The sequence below is a fragment of the Mus caroli genome, unplaced genomic scaffold (assembly GCF_978045245.1).
Source record: "Mus caroli unplaced genomic scaffold, Mus_caroli_1 scaffold_12, whole genome shotgun sequence".
NCBI lineage: Eukaryota > Metazoa > Chordata > Mammalia > Rodentia > Muridae > Mus > Mus caroli.
Window position 1 is genome coordinate 66,662,582 of NW_028227267.1, and position 19,226 is coordinate 66,681,807.

Here is a 19,226-nt window from a genome sequence, read left to right on the forward strand (position 1 = left end):
AGAGAGCGCGAGCGCGCTGAGCAGAAAGCGGGAGAACGCCCCGAAGCCGGCCCATGGGGAGCGAGTACCCAGCACCGGCTAGCACGACCGCCGCCCACACCGCGCCCGGCCTGTGAAGCCCAGGTAAGCGCCAAGAGGGGGCGCGTTCTGGGCTAATTGTAATGGGGGAGTTTATGAGCTGATCCCAAGGTGCAGGCAGGGAGTGAAGTGCCGGTGTCACTCTGAACTGAACCTTACATCTTAACATGGAAAAGTTAGGATGCCCAACTAAGGGGGCTGGACTGAACGCAAGCTGCAGCTCCAAAAATTCTTGGCGCCTCCGCCAAGGCTCACGTACATCCATCCCTCTTGGAGTTTCCTCTGTCCGTCCATGGGGACTACTTCAGGAGACTACAGCTGATCTGGTGCCACCTGTCATCCTGGTCCCTAGCAAGCGTGTTCAATTTTCCCTCGCTTGCGTCTCTCTGGGGCCCAGCCTGCTTTCCCCGCCTCCTTCCCTCCCCCCTCCGGGCTTCAGTTAGCAGCGGTGCCCTGGCACTGCCGTCGGGCTTGGGCAGCTCGACCCACTCTAGTCTGAAACCTCTTAATCCCTTCTCACATGCTGACTCCCATTGGGAGCGGAGATCCTAGCCCCCAGTAGTTGTCCCGGTACTCTTTGAAGATGCCAAGAAACTAGAGCCCATGAAGGGCAGAGTCAGACAGCCCAGGTGTAGGGAGACACCAGCCAGCAGCCCTGGCTAGCTGCCCTGCCCAGTGACTCGAGCCTGTCAGGTCTGAACATCCCAGTCTTGCAAGCCTGGTGGGGGCTGAAGATGGGAGCAGGCAAGCAGCACCCCAAAACCCACAGACTGGCGTTTAGAAAGAATCCTCTGTGTTCCTCCGAGTTCCTCTTTTACATACGGGTACACTGAAACCCAGAGGAGAAAATGATCTGCTGGACCTCCGAATAGCAGGTGACACAGAGTCAGGGCCAGGATCCAGTCAGTCTCCCTGTCCTCACAGCTGAGTGTCTTCTACTGAGCTAACCTTTTGCAGTCTCGCTTCCTATCAGTTTCCAAGACTTGTAATTAGATTCCTAGCTCCACATGGGCAGAGCCTTTCACCCTGGAAGTGACAACCTTCTATTGAATTTGGACACCCCCCCCCCAAACACACACACACACATTCAGATAGGGGCCAGAATTTAGGGAAAGGTATCAGCTTCCTGCCATGAAGCAGAATCCTTTTGGCCACCTGTGGAAGGCTGCTTTGTGCCCTGCTGTGGCCTGACACTTGCTTTACTGGTTTGAGCCACTTTGGTATTCCCAGGGTGGTGCCCATGGTTGAGATACATGGGCCATTTGCCTAAGGGGCTCATGCTTTGTCCTTACCCTCCAGGACCCCCCTCCCCGGGAGAGGCCCATGAGGGCAGGAGAGTGATGGAGAGTATGCCCAGCTTCCTGAAGGACACCCCAGCCTGGGAGAAGACAGCCCCTGTGAACGGCATTGTGGGACAGGAGCCTGGTACCTCACCACAGGATGGCTTGCGCCATGGGGCACTGTGCCTAGGAGAACCTGCTCCCTTTTGGAGGGGTGTTCTGAGCACCCCAGACTCCTGGCTCCCTCCTGGCTTCCTCCAAGGCCCCAAGGACACACTCTCACTGGTGGAGGGTGAGGGTCCTCGGAACGGGGAGAGGAAGGGCAGCTGGCTAGGCAGCAAGGAAGGACTGCGCTGGAAGGAAGCGATGCTGGCCCATCCACTGGCCTTTTGTGGGCCGGCATGCCCACCTCGCTATGGCCCCCTGATACCTGAGCATAGTGGTGGCCATCCCAAGAGTGACCCTGTGGCCTTCCGGCCCTTGCACTGCCCTTTCCTGCTGGAGACCAAGATTCTAGAACGAGCTCCCTTCTGGGTTCCTACCTGCTTGCCTCCCTACCTGATGTCCAGCCTGCCCCCAGAGCGTCCATATGACTGGCCTTTGGCCCCAAACCCATGGGTATACTCTGGGAGCCAGCCAAAAGTGCCCTCTGCCTTCGGCTTAGGCAGCAAGGTGAGTGACGAAATACAGTGGGTGCATGGGGTTCAATTGTCCCTAGCCCTGAAGACAACCAAACACTGGGCAGCTCTGTCTCCGTGCCTCTTCCCTGCCCTGCCCTTGGGCCTCTGCAACCACTGACTCACCCATAGTTCACCCAGGATCAGGCATTAGAAACTCTGCCCGTGGAATGTGTGGCCTTATCATGGGGGCCAGGCGTGGGTGAGATGTGTCGTCCTCATGGTCTGTTTCTGGGGCTCCTTCCTGACAGGCCACCTCACATGCCTAGAATCAGGTTTTTAAATGGTCGGAAGTCAAAGATGGGCATGAGAGTGCATGCCTGCAACCTCAGTACCCAGGAGGCTGAAGCAGGATTGTGAGGTCCGTGCTAGTCTCTCTCCAAAAGCAAAACAGGCAAAAGGACACGAGGGTCAAAGCACAGAATTCTCTAGGAGGTCCTGAGGTCCTCTGGCCATGCCAAGTGTTAACCATTCAGCCTCTGAAAAGCTTGGGAGAAGATCTGGGGGAAGGGATAGTAGGTGGTACCACTTACAGTCTGTGAATTCACTAGTGACTATTGTCAGTCCTGTTTGTTCTTTTAAGTGTAGAGAACCTACACTAACTAGCTCTAGCTTAATCCTTTCTCCTCTTTTAGGGCTTTTACCACAAGGATCCGAACATCCTCAGGCCAGCAAAGGAGCCCTTGGCAGAGTCTGGGATGTTGGGCTTAGCCCCTGGTGGGCATCTCCAGCAAGCCTGTGAATCAGAAAGCCCCTCACTTCACCAGAGGGATGGGGAGACAGGAGCTGGCAGGCAGCAGAATCTTTGCCCAGTTTTCTTGGGGTACCCAGACACTGTTCCTCGGACCCCCTGGCCTTCTTGTCCCCCAGGCCTGGTTCACACTCTTGGCAACATTTGGGCTGGGCCAGGAAGTAATAGCCTTGGGTACCAGCTAGGACCACCAGTCACACCAAGGTGCCCATCTCCTGGGCCTCCTACCCCTCCAGGGGGCTGTTGCTCATCCCATCTGCCTGCCAGAGAGGGGGATCTTGGCCCTTGTAGGAAATGCCAGGATAGCCCAGAGGGAGGTAGCAGTGGGCCAGGGGAATCCAGTGAAGAAAGGAACAAAGCTGATTCCAGGGTCTGTCCCCCAAGCCATCACACCAAGCTGAAAAAGACCTGGCTCACACGCCACTCGGAACAGTTTGAGTGCCCAGGTGGCTGTTCAGGGAAGGAAGAGAGCCCAGCCACTGGGCTCCGGGCACTCAAGAGGGCAGGCAGTCCAGAGGTCCAGGGAACAGCAAGGGGCCCGGCTCCCAAACGCCCATCCCACCCTTTCCCAGGCACTGGGAGGCAGGGGGCCAGGGCTTGGCAGGAGACACCGGAGACAATCACAGGAAGCAAGGCGGAGGCAGAGCAACAAGAGAAACAGAGAGGTAAGGGGGTGATGGGCTGCAGGGGCCCTGTTGAAATGCAACAGGGCTGGGTCTTTAAAAGGGAGTCCGTAGGCCTCTGCAATGGGTCTTACTAAGATGGAAGGTTTCATTCCTGAAGCAACACAGTTCTCTGGCTCTTAGTGTTGGCTACCACAGCCTTCTAGCCAGGGGCTTCCATCTCTGCCTGCCTCTCGGTGAGTTATAGGCAAGGCGACGCCACGGCCCAGAGCAGGGGTTCTGGAGACATAGCTGCTTCCTCGCATGCTGATCAGTAGTTGTGACCTGAAAAACATTACTTCACCTCTGAGAACCTCAGCTCCCTCATCTATACAGCGGGAACAAAGATGCTTCCTACCGTATGAAGACAACAGGAAGGACCAAATGAAGAACTCATGGCACTTAGGAAATAAGTGTCCAATGCCATGGTTATTTGTGCCACAGATCCTAGTTTACGCATTACCTCTCCTGAAGGACCACTGGCAGCATCTTTTGGCCAGCTGAATCATAGAGACTCAATTTGGACTTTGCAGCCGGATAGCCTTTTGGGTACATCGTGGACTCTTCTGCTACACTGTGTCTGTCACGGAGGGTTCCAGCAATCTTGGAGCCAGACTGGTTTCTGCAGGATCACCTTATTCTCAGCCTCTTGGGCTGCTGGGCCCAGGTCTCTGTGACCTGGCCCCTAAAGCCCCTGCACCTGGTGTGGCTCTGTCTGTACCCTTTTGCGCCTCAGTCTGGGCTGCGAAGTTGTTGGCCCCTCTGCTGTCTTGGGTTACAGCACCTGTGTTCTGTGTTGAAACTGACCTTCTCCCTTTCTGGAGCCCTCCGACTGCCCATCCGTCCACGTTGGAATCATCTCACAGTGTCACATAGCCACTTAGCCTTTAGCCGACCTACCCAAAGTCTATTCTGGCTGGATTCTGCACGTGGACAAGGACCATTGCTCAGGCTTCCCAGAGACTTGGGCTAAACGTGCTAAACAACCCCTGAGCCTCCATTCCTACCAGGGACATTTCCAGCTACTGCTCAGCCTTGTGTGTGAAATATACTGGACTGATCCTCTTTCAGGTTCTGAATTGGTCCTCACAAGCCTGGGGTCCAGGGGCTGAATTGGCTGCATGTGGACAAGGGTGGGTGTTAATTCAGGGCTTTGACTAGCATAAGCCCCAGAAACCAGACTCCCTAAGCAACTGTATTGTCTCCCCAGGGCCCCGAGATGGCAGGATTAGGTTCCAGGAGTCCAAACTTGTGGATACATCCTGCCAGCATCACTTAGCAGGTGTCACCCAGTGCCAAAGCTGTGTCCAGGCAGCTGGAGAGGTAGGGGTACTGACCGGCCACTCCCAGAAATCACATAGGTGAGTGTTGTGTCTGACAGTCAGAGCCAGCAGCATTCCATCCCCACCCAGGGGCTCCCTCCTCAAGCTTCATCCATTTCCAGGTCACCCCTGGAAGAGAAGCAGTTGGAGGAGGAGGATTCCTCTGCCACTTCCGAAGAAGGAGGAGGGCCTGGCCCAGAAGCTTCACTCAACAAGGGCCTGGCCAAGCACCTGCTGAGTGGTTTGGGGGACCGACTCTGCCGCCTGCTGCGAAAGGAGCGGGAGGCCCTTGCCTGGGCACAGCGAGAAGGTGAGCCAATCTCCTTTGTGGGCCTGCTCCTGCATGTCCCTCTCAACCCACGTTTGCCAGTGCTTTGGGGTTCCCAGGCCTACTCAGGAGAGCTCCATCCTTCCTTGTTCCTAGCTATCCCAAGCACGGACTCTTGGTCAATCCTGAGATTTCTGGCCTCCTGGGAAGTCTAAAAACTTGGTTCAGTCTAGTTCTCTGAGAACAACTGGGCTTATGGAGGAAACAGCCAGTGCAAGTGTCTCAAGAGCCTGGGAGGTGAGGCGACTCCAGAGAGGTTAAGGGCAAGGAAGGTCTCTGGAGTGGTGAGGCTCATGGGCCTCAGAAGTTGATGGAGTTCAAGCTGAGGGTAGAGAACCTTCCGCTGGGTCATCAGATCCTGGCCACCCCTCTGCAGCCCTTTCTAGCCATGGTGTGAACTTCGTGAAACACAGCCCTGGTCCCACATGTCACTCCTTTCGTGGAGATGACCAGTGTCACCATCCCACTCCAGAGAGGGAAGCCCCTAGTTTGTTCAGCCATGAGCCAGCCACTCCCAGCCTGGATTCCTGACACACATCACCATCCTTCCCTTCCCGGATCATCAAGCTTGACTGCCCCCTGGGGCCTTGGCACTAGCTATTTCTTCAGTCTGGAATACCCTGGCCATCCCTTCCCACCTGATGGATAAGAGCTTACTCATCCTTTGGGGCCACTTGTGAAGTTCCTGGCCACGTCAGCTTCATCTTCCCATGGTCTTTTCAGCCAGGAGCACCATAGTCATCCTTGTGTCTGTGGGTTGTTTTCCTGAGTGGGGATGAGCTCTGGGAGGGCCATACCTATTCCTGAGAAACTGAGTCGCCTGTGCCTACTTGGGACATGACTGGGTGTCCTGGGTGTGTACAACCATGGTCAACCATGAACTTTGGCTCTTAACAACAACAACAAAACAACAACAAAACCCCACTCCTTTGGATAAGGGTGGGAGTGGCCTCTTAGGGTTTCCTTTTCTTATCTACTAAGTCCCCTGGACTTAAAGGAAAGGCCATCTGAGTAGCTGCTATGCCTTTCCATTTCTGGTAGCAGTGGGGCTTGGGGACTGGGGAGGTGAATGGGAAAATGTGCTGGAAATGGTGGGGATTAGTAATACAGGCACACTGGGGAAATCTGCCGGGCAAGGCTAGGGGGTGGGGCTGGCCGAGGACACCGAGGCCACTGCTGCCCTAGGAGTGCATGTCCCTAAGAGGGTGGCTACTGCCAGACAAAATTGTTGAGTAAAATATGAGGAATGGCCAAGGAGCCCAGCTCCTTTCTCCCAGTGGTTCTGGGTAGACATTGCTCCCTGCCTCCCCTATGCTCAGAGGTTCTCACCCTTCCTAATGCCCCTTAATACAGCATCTCATGTTGGGGTGACCCCCAATCAAAACATTATTTTTGTTGCTACTTCATAACTGTAATTTTGCTGCTGTTAACATTGTAATGTAAACATCTGACATCCAGGATAGCTAAAACATAACTCTTGTGAAAGGGTCGTTTGACCCTCAAAGGGGTTGTAACCCACAGGTTGAGAACCCTGCTATGTGCGATCTCCCCAAGGGGGCTGTGTGCTTGAGCCCTCTGACCCTGTTCTGTTCTGTGGTCAACAGGCCAGGGGCCAGCCATGACAGAGGACAGCCCAGGCATTCCACACTGCTGCAGCCGATGCCACCATGGACTCTTCAACACCCACTGGAGATGTTCCCACTGTAGCCACCGGCTGTGTGTAGCCTGTGGTCGCATAGCCGGCGCTGGAAAGAACAGGGAGAAAACAGGTGAGGAAAACCAGATCTGCCTTGTTAGATTCCTATAATTTTGTATATACGAGTGTGTTTTGTCCGCGTGTATGTGTGGGCACCACATATGTGCCTGCTGCCACATATGTGGAAGGTAGAAGAGGGGGGTCAGAGCCTCTGGAACCAGAGTGGCAGACAGCTGTAAACTGCCATGTGTATGCTAGGAACTAAACCTGGACCCTCAACAGCAGGTGCTCTTAACCACTAAGCCAACTCTTCATTTCCCTTCATACCCAGTCTTTAAAGAAGTCACCTGGGCACTGGGGATATGAATTTGATTAGTAAAGTGATGACCAAACAAACATGAGGACCTAAGTTCCAGTCCCTAGCACCTGTGTTAAATCTGGCCATGGTGGCCCATTTGGGGATCAGAGACTGGCGGTTCCTGGAACTCAATGATCAGCCAGCCCGGCTGAATTAATGAACTCCAGGTTCAGTAAGAGATCTAGCCTCAAAAGATAAGGCGGACATGTCCACACATGCACATGCAAGCATGCACTCAGATGCAAACACACACAGAAGTCAGGTGCCTTCTTCGCACTTCTCACTTTGATAAGCCTTCTTCGCACTTCTCACTTTGATAAGCCTTTTCTACAGTGACACCGTGAAATGGGTGTGGTTGTCTCCATTATCCAGATAAGAATAACTCAGAGTTGATTAGTGACCTGTTCAAGGTCCCAAAACAAGTCAGTGTTATAGCTGAGACACTAGTCTCAGGTCCTCTGATTCAGTCGGATCCTTCTCAAGGTTTTCAGCTTCCACTTCCCTGGCTCAACTTAAACACTGCTAAAAAGAGTTCTAGAATCAGGTACATTTTTTTTTATATGACCACCCTGGAATCTTCCGTGAAAAAAAATATTGATTGATTATTTATTGACTGATTGATTGATCTATCTAGTTATTTGTGTGTGTATGTGACAAGCATGTATGACGGTCAGAAGACACCATTTGGGAATCAGTTTTCTTCCTCTCACCATATGAATGCTGGGACTCAAACTCAGGACCGTAGGCTTGGTGGCAAAGCCACCTGCTAAGCCATCTCACTGCCCCCCACACACACACACACACACTTTAGGATCTTGCAAAGCAGATCAGCATAGGAGAACCTCTGCATTCCAAAGTCAAGAATTCTATGGTTGTTACATACGCATAAGCTTCCCAGCAAAGCACTTGTTTTGTGGCTTGCTGAGCTCCGGATTTAAATACCGTGTACTTGGCCTTCTTCCTTGACCTTAACCTGTGGTTACCTTGCTTTCTGGACCTGCAGCTCCTCTCTCTTCCTTCCCCATAGGTTCTCAGGAACAGCACACAGATGACTGTGCCCAGGAGGCTGGGCATGCTGCCTGTTCCCTGATCCTGACCCAGTTTGTCTCCAGCCAGGGTGAGCCATTGTGAAGGGGTGGGGCATGCAGTGGGTGGATCCCAGAGGGAGACAGTCGAACAGTCTTGTTGTTCCTGACCCTGGTGACATGGCTGTCTGGTTGGTGAGGCCAGACTATTCCATCTCCATCTCTCTTCTACACACCCAGCACTGGCAGAACTGAGCACTGTGATGCACCAAGTCTGGGCCAAGTTTGACATTCGGGGGCACTGTTTCTGCCAGGTTGATGCCCGTGTGTGGGCCCCCGGGGATGGGGGTCAGCAGGTAAGCATAAGAGTGCTGTCTGAGTGACAAGCACCAGTCAGTGGGCCCCCATATTGAACAGTGTGCATGCAGATGCCTGACCTTTGTGGGGAGGAGCCTTTCTCTGTGGGTGGGGATGAAGAGGCACACAGAAGCTGACAGAAAAAGCCATTCCCACCCTCCCAGGAAGCAGCCTCCTGACACTGACTCCAGCCTGGGCCTTTCCCTCCATTCCCTACCACAAGTCCTCTCTCCCTGCCTCACTTAGCCTTTTAGGTCAGCCCTTGTCACTTTACTTTTCTGTTGCCACCCCAACCACTGGTCCTTTCTGTTCAATGTCAGCTTTCTCCGTATCTCAGGCACCTGGCAGGCACTTAACATGCACTGTGAAAAAGTTTTTAAATGAACTTTGTGATTCTATGACAAAAGAACACTTAAGAAAGAGTTGATTGTGTTTATTTGAAGGTCTAACATTTATTTATTAATTCTGTATTTATGGGGGGGGGAGCATAGCACATGCCACTGCCGACATGTGGAGGTCACATGACAAATTGTGAGAGTTGGTTCTTACCTCCCCAGTGTGTGGGTTCCAGGGATTGAACTCGAGTTCTCAGGCCTGGCAGCTGCTCTCATCTACCGAACCATCTTGCTGACTCTGTTAAGAGTGTCTCGTGGGTGGGGCAGGATGGCACATGTCTTGAGAAGTAGAGGCAGGAGATATGGGAGCTTGAGATCAGCCTAGTCAACATAGGGAAATTGTCTCATAAAAATCAAGAGTCGGGATGCAATTCAGTGCCAGAAATGTTTCCCAGGCATGCGGAAGGCTCTGAGGTCCGTCCTCAGCAAGGAAACACAAAAGGTACATTTTATTGTCCTGTAGGAGTTTGTTTAAAGATAAGGTCTTGCTAGGTAGCCCAGGTCAACTGAAAATTGTAGTCTGTCTGCTTTGGTCTCCAGAATACAAGGGCCATAGATGTAGGCCACTAGACCTAGTTGAAAAGTACATTTTATATACTTTTATATTTATAAATATACTTCCATAGTTATATACCAAACACTGCCACACATCCATGTATAGAATCCAGAAAATGTAGACATTTTCTGAAGTATAATTAAGAAAATAATAGTGAGCTCCTATGTTACCATTAACATTTTTACTTTCCCCAATTATTTGTCTACATATCTTATTACTTATTGTGTCTGTGCCTGTTTTAACATACTGGTTAGACCAGGCCCTGTGGAAAAGTCTATGAGAAGTTTTTTTTTTTTCCCCTCTCTTCCTCTCCTTCCCTGCTCCCTCTGTTTTTCCAAACATTTCACTCTCTGGCAAACAACTTCAGGACTTATAAGAACACACTGTTAGAGCTGGAGAGATGGCTCAGTGGTTAAGATCACTGACTGCTCTTCTAGAAACTTGGGTTCAATTCCCAGCACCCAGATGGTGGCTCACAACCGTCTGTAGCTCCAGTTCCAGGAGATCTGACCCCCTCACACAGATATACATGCAGGCAAAACACCAATGCACATAAAATGAAAAAATTTTAAAAAGGACCACATTGTTAACTCTTGAACATTGACTTCAGTCCTGTCTGCCATTTTTACAAACCTCTGCTTGGATTTTGGGGGTGGTGGTGCCTGGGTTTAACAGAAGGAACCAACAGAGAAAACTCCCCCAACTCCACAACCTTCCTGCAATGGAGATTCCAATCGGACCAAGGACATCAAAGAAGGTGAGTGGCTGACTCCCCATTCCCCTAGGCCTGGGAATGCAGGGAGTAGGTGGGGATATAAAAGTCTCCAGGAGAAACTTGGTATTTGCTTTGGCAATCAATTCCCCTTCCCTGCAACACACAGAATAAGAATGGCCATCCCTCACCTCAAGACAGGTGTCCCAACTCCTCCATCGAGATTCTCCTGTTTATGATGCATTCAGTCATTCCTGCCTTACTCCCTTGAGACAGGGTCTCTCTGAACCTGAAGCTGTGTTGGTGGCCAGCAAACCTCAGCCAGCAGTGTCCCTAGCTCCATGCTACCTCTTCCCCAACCCAAGAGCTGAGGTGGCAGGCAAAACAATAACATTTTGTTTGTTGTTTGGGTTTCTTTTTTTTTTTGTGAGTGTTGGGGATTTGAACTTAGAGTCTCATACTTACACAGAAATTCTGTGTGCTTGCCTGCTGAGCTGTCTCACAGTTCAAGACTCCCATTGGGAGCCACTCTTCTTAGAGATGCTGCAACTTCCTTTAGGAAAGCAGAGATGGGGCGACACCCAGACATAGCACAGTAAAGTTGAGGTGCTATTGAAGTAAAGACTAAAGGCCAAGCAGAAAGTCACTCACTCACTATTTTCTTCTTCAACAGAGACCCCAGACTCCACTGAGAGCCCAGCAGAGGACGGTGCTGGCCGGTCACCCCTTCCTTGTCCCTCTCTCTGTGAGCTGCTAGCCTCTACTGCTGTCAAACTCTGCCTGGGGCATGAGCGGATCCACATGGCCTTTGCCCCAGTCACCCCAGCTCTGCCCAGTGTGAGCAAGGGCTCAGAGGGAGGGCCAAGAACCTGAGGACCAGAGGCTGGGTGGCCATCCTTAATTGGCTGAATCGGTCCTGACCTTTCTTGCCCCTCCATCCCTGCCTCCCCACAGGATGACCGTATTACCAACATCCTGGACAGCATTATTGCGCAGGTAGTAGAACGGAAGATCCAAGAGAAAGCCCTGGGGCCAGGCCTGCGAGCAGGGTCAGGCTTACGCAAGGGCCTGAGCCTTCCATTGTCACCAGTGCGAACCCGGCTGTCTCCTCCTGGAGCTTTGCTGTGGCTGCAGGAGCCCAGGCCTAAGCATGGCTTCCATCTCTTCCAGGAACACTGGCGACAGGGCCAGGTAAGCTGGCCTACCTCTCCCTTTCCAACACTATGGCTTCCCCTGCTTCACAGGGTCCTAGCCCCAGGTTTAGAGGGTCCTCCTGGTGCTCAGAGGGAGCAAGCAAAGGCTGGTCTTTCCTCAATCCCTTCCCCCCACATGTTCTGGAGATGTTACAACACGCCCCAGCCTGGCCGCTATGGGCTCCCCAACAATTCTTTTCTTTTCTCTTCTTTTCTTTTTCTTCCTTCTCTGCAGCCCGTGTTAGTGTCAGGCATCCAGAAGACACTGAGACTTAGCCTGTGGGGAATGGAAGCCCTTGGAACACTTGGTGGCCAGGTGCAGACACTGACTGCCCTTGGGCCTCCCCAGCCCACAAACCTGGACAGCACAGCATTCTGGGAGGGATTCTCTCATCCTGAAAGTAAGTATTCCTGACATAGGATAGAGGGAGCTGGGAGCCTAACCCCGAGGCTTCATGTATCAAGGGGCCCCTAGAATAGCCCTGTAGGCAGATGGGTTCAAGGGAGAAACTAAATTTAGGGATGGGGTCCCTAAATCTAGGGACAAGAAAGAGGCTCTGGGCCAAGAGGCTCTACCTTGGGTCAATGACATCTGTCTTTTCCCCTTAGCACGTCCAAAGTTAGATGAGGGCTCTGTCCTCCTGCTACACCGAACCCTGGGGGATAAGGACGCTAGCAGGTATGTACAGTACCAAAGACCAGCCCTATCTCTCAGTCACCAACAGTCCTCTCCTCCCCAACCCTCACCCTTGATGTCCAGGCCCTCTAAAGGGGCTAGGAATGGAAGTCTAGCTAGAGCAGGGGATGGAGGGTCTGTCTTAGGGTGAGTGATAGAAATTCCTAGGGAATGGATTTGGCTCTCTGGACGGTACCCCAGCCGTGGGAAGCTCTGATGGGTCTCAGGGGCCCGAGTTGGACTTGTCATGCATGATTCCCCCTGCCAACCCCTGTCCCCAGGGTGCAGAACCTTGCCTCCAGCCTTCCACTCCCAGAGTACTGTGCCCACCAAGGGAAACTCAACCTAGCGTCCTACCTCCCCCTGGGCCTCACACTGCATCCACTGGAGCCCCAGCTCTGGGCGGCCTATGGTGAGTGCCCTTCCACTCCTGTCCACCCCACACCTCTACCTCACCTACCATCTTAGGACACATGCCCCTCTGTGCCTAGGTTTGGGAGCCGAGAACACATTTCTTACTTGACTTCCAAATGTTCTTCCTCTACCTCCACACAGGTGTGAACTCACACCGCGGACACCTGGGGACCAAGAATCTATGCGTGGAGGTGTCTGACCTAATCAGTATCCTGGTGCACGCCGAGGCCCAGCTGCCTCCCTGGTACCGAGCACAGAAAGGTGGGTCCTTTGCCAGTCAAGCGGTCGCTGATGTCTGGCTCTGCCAACCCTGGACTCACCTGAGCCATTTTTCTCCTGCAGATTTCCTCTCAGGCCTGGATGGGGAGGGGCTCTGGTCTCCAGGGAGCCAGACCAGCACTGTGTGGCATGTGTTCCGGGCCCAGGATGCCCAGCGCATCCGTCGCTTTCTCCAGATGGTGAGGAGGGAGGGAACCCAGAGCCTATTCCTGTCCCTGCCCATTGCTGTGTGTGCTCCCGCCTCCTGTGATGTCCCTGTGTGTGCTCCCACCTTCTGTGATGTCCCTGTGTGTGCTCCCACCTCCTGTGATGTCCCTGTGTGTGCTCCCACCTCCTGTGGTCCCGCTGCTTACCCTAGTCCTGAAGTAAATTAGCTAGATCCAGGTGCAGAGGGAGCAGATTAGAAATCTGATTCTCTGGTGGGGCTCAGAGAAGGAGAGAGTCTAGCAGGGGAGTCAGAGTCCAGTGATGAGGTGAGGCAATACTGTAGAATGGGCATAGTGTTAAGGGTCTTGGTGCATTGTCTCAGTTAATGAGTGAGTACCCTTCTCTTTCTCACTTCTGAGCTGGCAAGGGCTGGGGGCAGTTACTTTCCCATTTTACAGATGAGAAAACTGGGGCTTAGTATTAACCCTGGGAGCTGAGCTTACAATTATGTCAACTCTAGGTTCCTCCTGGGAACAGGAAGTTTCCCCTTCCTGGGCTCCAGGGCTAAAAGAAATAGCTGCTCCCTTTTTTAATAGTTCATACTGTGAGGAGAGACCTCTAAGGGAGGCACTAGCCATGAAGAGGGCTGATGGAGGAAGGTGGGAGCATATACCTACTAGGGTAGGTACCTAGTGGTAGAGATAGGGAGAGAAAAAGGCAGAAAACTCTGGAAGGACAGGGGAGATGGAAGGCCTGGGTTAATAAGGATTATAGCAGACAGGGTAGAGTAGTACTGAGACTGAAGGATCAGGAGCTTAAAGTCAGCCGAAGCTATATAATGAGATCCTGTCTCAGAAATAAATGAGCCAGGCGTGGTGGTTTGTACCTATAATTCCAGCACTTGAGAGATAGAAACAGGAAGATCAGAAGTTCAGGTCATCCTCGCCTACAAGGTTAGTTTGAGGCAAGCCTGGGCTACATAAGACCCCTGTCTGAAACTTCCCCTGACTACCACCACCACCAAAAACAAAACAAAACAACAACAAAACAAAACAACAACAAAAAATAACAACAACAACAAAAACTAAGCCAGGTGATGGTGGCACACGCCTTTAATCCCAGCATTTAGGAGGCAGAGGCAGGTGGATTTCTGAGTTCGAGGCCAGCCTGGTCTACAAAGTGAGTTCCAGGACAGCCATGATTATACAGAGAAACCCTGTCTCCCCCTCAAAGTATAATAATAATAATAATAATAATAATAATAATAATAATAATAATGGAAAGGTGGGGTCTGGTGATTTCAAAGTCCAGCTGAGTCCCAGTTGTCCTAGAGAAAAGACTGTCACCCCTGCTAAGATAGACACAGAGATGCAAGTGTCTATATGACGCTTTCCTCCATGCGCTGCTCACAGACACACACGTCTGCAGATACACACCCAGATGCTGTGACTTGCAGAGAGGAGCCTACAAGAACACCATCATCAACACATGGCCTTGTCTGCTCTGGGTGTGGTTGGCTGTTGGCAGTCCCATATGACCCAGTGGGGTGACTCATGGGGAAGTCTGAGGGGCACTTTCTCACTGGGTGGCCTGTTACTGCTGTAGTCCCAGGATAGATTTGAATCTTTGGAACCAAGGAACCTTGGCATCGTCCTGGGACTCCTCTCGGGGATGTGGTTCACACGCCTCTCAACCCACCCAAACCCTGCCAGCACCCTCTCAATCCAGGGACAATGGCTGAGGTCCTAGCTGAAGGGAGTGGGTTTAGCTGGTGGCCAGTTGGAACATGGTGCTGGCACTCACTTCTGCAGGTGTTCCCTGGGCAGCTCTTCTGGACTTCACTTGTCCCTGCCTGTCACAGAGCTCCGACTCTGCCTGGGCTGCAGGGGCCTCAGCCTGTCCACGCACTGCAAGTCAGAACTTCTGTGTGGCCCTGCTTTTCCTGGATCCAGGATCGTTTCCCCCTCTTGCCCCCCTTTAACCCTCCAAAAGAGAAGCTCCTGGTTTCTCCCCAGTTTGGCTTACAATGCAGGCTGTTTACAAAAACTTAAGAACGCCTTGTGAAGACAGTTCTGAATGGGGCTTGTGCAGGACATCTTCCTGGGTTTTGGAGAAAGGGACATGGAGAGAACAAGGGGTCAGGTCAGGGTCACAGAAGCTATGAAAAACACATCCCAGGAAAGGCAGGGATTTAGATCCCTCCTCCCACCCCCAGCTTGAGTGTCCCTTACTCTAAGCTCCTTCCAGTCCAACCTGGACCTACCCCCATCCTGTCCTATCCCTTACCACCAACCCTCCTCTCTCCTACCTCTTCCTTCTTTTGCCTGCCCTTCAAGACAGATTCAGCACCCTATTGCACCTGATCTTCCAAAGAGACCACTCCCCTTCCTCTCTGAATGCTTGCTTTCATCCCCACTGACATTCATCTTCCTTTCTCTTCTTGAAGGTGTGCCCAGCTGGAGCAGGAACCTTGGAGCCTGGTGCCCCAGGCAGCTGCTACTTGGATGCAGGGTTGCGTCGAAGGCTAAGAGAGGAGTGGGGTGTGAGCTGCTGGACCCTGCTGCAGGCTCCTGGGGAAGCGGTGCTGGTCCCGGCTGGGGCGCCCCATCAGGTGCTTCCCTGGTGGGTGGGGGTTAACAAAAGATCAGAGTATCAGGAGTAGCAAGGGAGTCCTGATCATACAGCATTCTCTACCTGATAGAAAGCTAGGCAGGGCAGGAAGCCATGGAGATAGAAAGCCAAGAGTCTTGAAGTCTTCAAAGCTATGTGGGACTCTCTCCAGCATCCCTCAGGTCTTGTTCTGGCCATGGCCTTTGGGATGTCTGGTTCTGTAACTAGGGTTGGTTGCTGCTTTCTGAAAGTTGGATAGGAAGTAGACTTACTGATCAGAGGCATGGAGGGGGAGTGTGGTTTGAGCCTCAACTCACCCTCTCTTGCCCTTGTTCCTCCCCCCGCCCCACCCCACCTACCCCACGGCACAGGTACAGGGCCTGGTGAGCACAATCAGTGTCACTCAGCACTTTCTGTCTCCTGAGACCTCTGCCCTTTCTGCTCAGCTCTGCCACCAGGGAGCCAGCCTGCCCCCTGATCACCGTATGCTTTATGCCCAGGTGAGTGTGGTACTGGCTTGAAGGCAGAGTGTGCTGCTACCCTAGTCTCCTTGGGGCACAGCCGCAGTAGGCAGGACAGATCTGTCTGAGCGGAACGGGCTGCTAGCCTGTCAGTGCTAGATAAAGGTGTTCTTGAGAGGGGTAGGGAGTGAGGGTTGGGGCTGGCACGCGATTGAAAATTCTGTGTCATTTTTCTTTTTCCCAGATGGACCGGGCTGTGTTCCAAGCAGTAAAGGCGGCTGTGGGGACGTTACAGGAAGCTAAATAGGGGATCCTGGTGCCTGGAGGGGTGGTGGGTAGGTAACCGAGTGTCCAGTCTGCATAATATCAACAGGGAATGGTACTGGGGAACTTAGACGGTGTGGTCCGTTCTACAAATATCTCTTTGGGCACAAGCAGGGAACCTTGTTCCTCGTCCTGGCCCTGGCTCTAAAGGGAACAACTGTAATGCTTACAGCTGCCCCCCTCTCCATGGTATCAGGTTCATGCTAGGGGTATATGACCCCTTCTAACCCCTGCACTCTACCCCAGGGGATGAACATCCTTCCTTGGGGAAGCTGGGGATTGTTTTGGTTTAAGCAACACTTCCCCTTGATGCTTTATCCTGTGTTGCCCCTGGCACCCCACCCTCACCCCAGCTCACACCAACATCCACACAAAGCCCTTCCGACTCTGTAGGTCTACTGGACCAGGAGCCACAGAATTCTTCCCTTACAGAAGAGCTGTGGAGTTGGGGAAGAGAGGGCCTCAGTTAATGGGCCAGACTGGCTGGAGGGAAGAACATGGGGAGAAACACTGGGCCCTGCTTCTGCCTCTCTCCTCTCTCTCCTTCCCGGTCTCTATTAAAATCGGTTGTCTGGTGACTGCTGCCAGCAGTAGTTGGCCTTACTCTGCCGGCCACGTGGGCTAGGGAAAGAAGGCGAACGCAGAAATCTGATCTGGAGCAGAAGCCAGTGGACAGGGTGAGCAGGGACTGGGGACCTAGTGGCAGAGACCTCAAATACCACTGCCAGAGGCCTGGACCCCTGGAGCTTCCTGGGACTGAAGATATTCCTGAGTGACAGCGGAAAGTGGAGTTCTAAGGTGCAGCCCTCAGATGGCCTCCCTGGGTGGCATCAACCTGTGGAGATTATAGAACCCCCTGCCTCTGTCCCACCTATCCTGTGTGCTCTGACCTGGAGAGATGTCCAGGATAGCCCTGGCTCAACCCAACTCCTCTTGGTGTCCAAGCCCCCAGGACAGAGCCTCACTGCCTCAGACAGCTGACCCCTCCCCCATGGCCCTTCTGGTGCCAACAGCCGACCCTCCCCTCATGGCCCTTCTGGTACTGCTTTTGCCTTCCTACCTCTTCCTCTGTGTATCTCAACTGCACACGTGCGCCAGCTCTTGTTATACTTAACAGTTCCTGCTGTGGTTTGGGGATTTTTTTTTAATTAAATAAAAGTTTTTATTATAAATAGAACATCTGTTCCGAGCATTTAACAACAACAACAAAGATTCCCGAGATCGTCTCTCGCCCAACGCGAGCGTGGCTAGGTCAGGTTGTTTTCCCTTCTAACAGTCTTTTCTGGGGATCATGATTGCTTTCTTTCAAGGGTGTGTTATAGCTGGGTGTGATGAAACACACCTGTAACCCCAATACCAAGGGAGATGAAGAAGCAAGAGGGTCACAAGTTCAAGGCCAGCCTTGGCTACATTGTGATTTTTGGGTTTTGGGGTTTTTTTGTTTTGTTTTGTTTTTTTGACATCAGCTTGGGCTTCAAGATACCCCATCTTAAAAAGAAAGGGTTAGCCTGGCAGTGGTGGTGCACGCCTTTAATCCCAGCACTTGGGAGACAGAGGCAGGTGGATTTCTGAATTCGAGGCCAGCCTGGTCTATAGAGTGAGTTCCAGGACAGCCAGGGCTATACAGAGAAACCCTGTCTCAAAAAACCAAAAGCCATGAAAGAAAGAAAGAAAGAAAGAAAGAAAGAAAGAAAGAAAGAAAGAAAGAAAGAAAGAAAGAAAGAAAGAAAAGAAAAAGAAAGGGTTAGGCTTTTTTATTGAAGAATTTAGTCATTTTCACTTTTATTTATGTATTTATTTATTTAGGATTAAAGGGGGGGGCGACTCTAGAGAAGAGCCATGCCTTACTGTGTGTTTTTCTTGTCACTTAAACCGTCGCATTTAATCCCTGAGAAAATTTTGGAGCACAGACAGATGATCTATTTCCGTTTTTATAGAAGAAACGGGCCGTTTGGTGCTGAGTAAGTCACCCGAGGTTACGCGGCCATTTTAATGACAGAATGGGATTTGAACCAAGTTTGCTGACTCAAGACACCGCATTGACATTCTCACTTTCCTGCTTCGTGGTGTTTAAAGACAGGCTTGTCTACATCTCCGTCCTCTTCTGGGAGATGACTCCAGCACCGAATGACATGTTCTTAACACTTGGCCTTCTATAGCCTTGTCCTCACGTCACCCTGAACCAATATAGAATGCTTCCCAGGAAAGATGGGACACTGAACGTTTTTGTTTATTTGGGGCAGATGGCAGGGGTGCTCAGGGCCTCGGTGTTCCCTGGACACCCCCCCCCTTTTCTACCGTCACAGCTCCCTTGAGGGTGGATTTGTCTGGCCCCTAAAAACAGCAGCCGGACCAGTGTTCACTTGTTCTAGGATTGGACCAAGAATAGAGCCAGCCCAAGCAGTGTCTGACCCTGCGGCTCGGGCCAGGGCCCTTGGCTGGCACCTTTCCCTGCAGAGGCCCTGGAGAGTCAGTGCTCCCTCTTCTCTCTGACTCACCATGTCACCAGCTACAGAGCTGGAAGTGAGCTCTGGGGTGTATCTTCCTGCATTGGCTGCTTTTTTTTTTTTCCTTTTCCTTTTAAAACTCTCCTACATTTTTCTCTTAAAATAATTGTAGATTTACATTCAAGTTACAAATATAGCACGGACCGTGGTGTGGTGGGCACATACCTTTAATCTCAGCCTCAGAGGTAGAAGCCAAGGCCAGACGGTTACATAGTGAGAGCCTGTCTCTAAAAAACAAACAAAAACAAAACAAATGTTAGCACATACAGCTTTCAGTTACCCTTGACCTCGTGCCCCCAGTGGGAATAACCGTATTCAGACATAGTCCTTTTATCACTGCGGAACTTAGCATCACAGCCAGAACTGAATAATCCCATCTAGGAAGCCACCGCCTTACTGGAATCTCACCAGTGTTCCC

General features: G+C 52.0%; 1 protein-coding gene across 1 annotated transcript; it reads left to right on the forward strand.

The window, feature by feature from the left end:
* Positions 1-24: 24 nt before the first annotated feature.
* Hr (HR lysine demethylase and nuclear receptor corepressor) lies at positions 25-17,431 on the forward strand. Its single transcript, XM_021182138.3, has 19 exons — positions 25-123; positions 1,378-2,030; positions 2,671-3,451; positions 4,659-4,809; positions 4,893-5,080; positions 6,703-6,867; positions 8,180-8,269; positions 8,418-8,533; positions 10,161-10,242; positions 10,871-11,034; positions 11,152-11,388; positions 11,626-11,791; positions 12,000-12,069; positions 12,348-12,478; positions 12,622-12,741; positions 12,823-12,938; positions 15,353-15,517; positions 15,888-16,016; positions 16,222-17,431. Exons 2-19 carry the CDS (start codon positions 1,419-1,421, stop codon positions 16,282-16,284), a joined length of 3,546 nt encoding a protein of 1,181 aa, XP_021037797.1. The 5' UTR covers positions 25-123; positions 1,378-1,418; the 3' UTR covers positions 16,285-17,431.
* Positions 17,432-19,226: the final 1,795 nt, after the last annotated feature.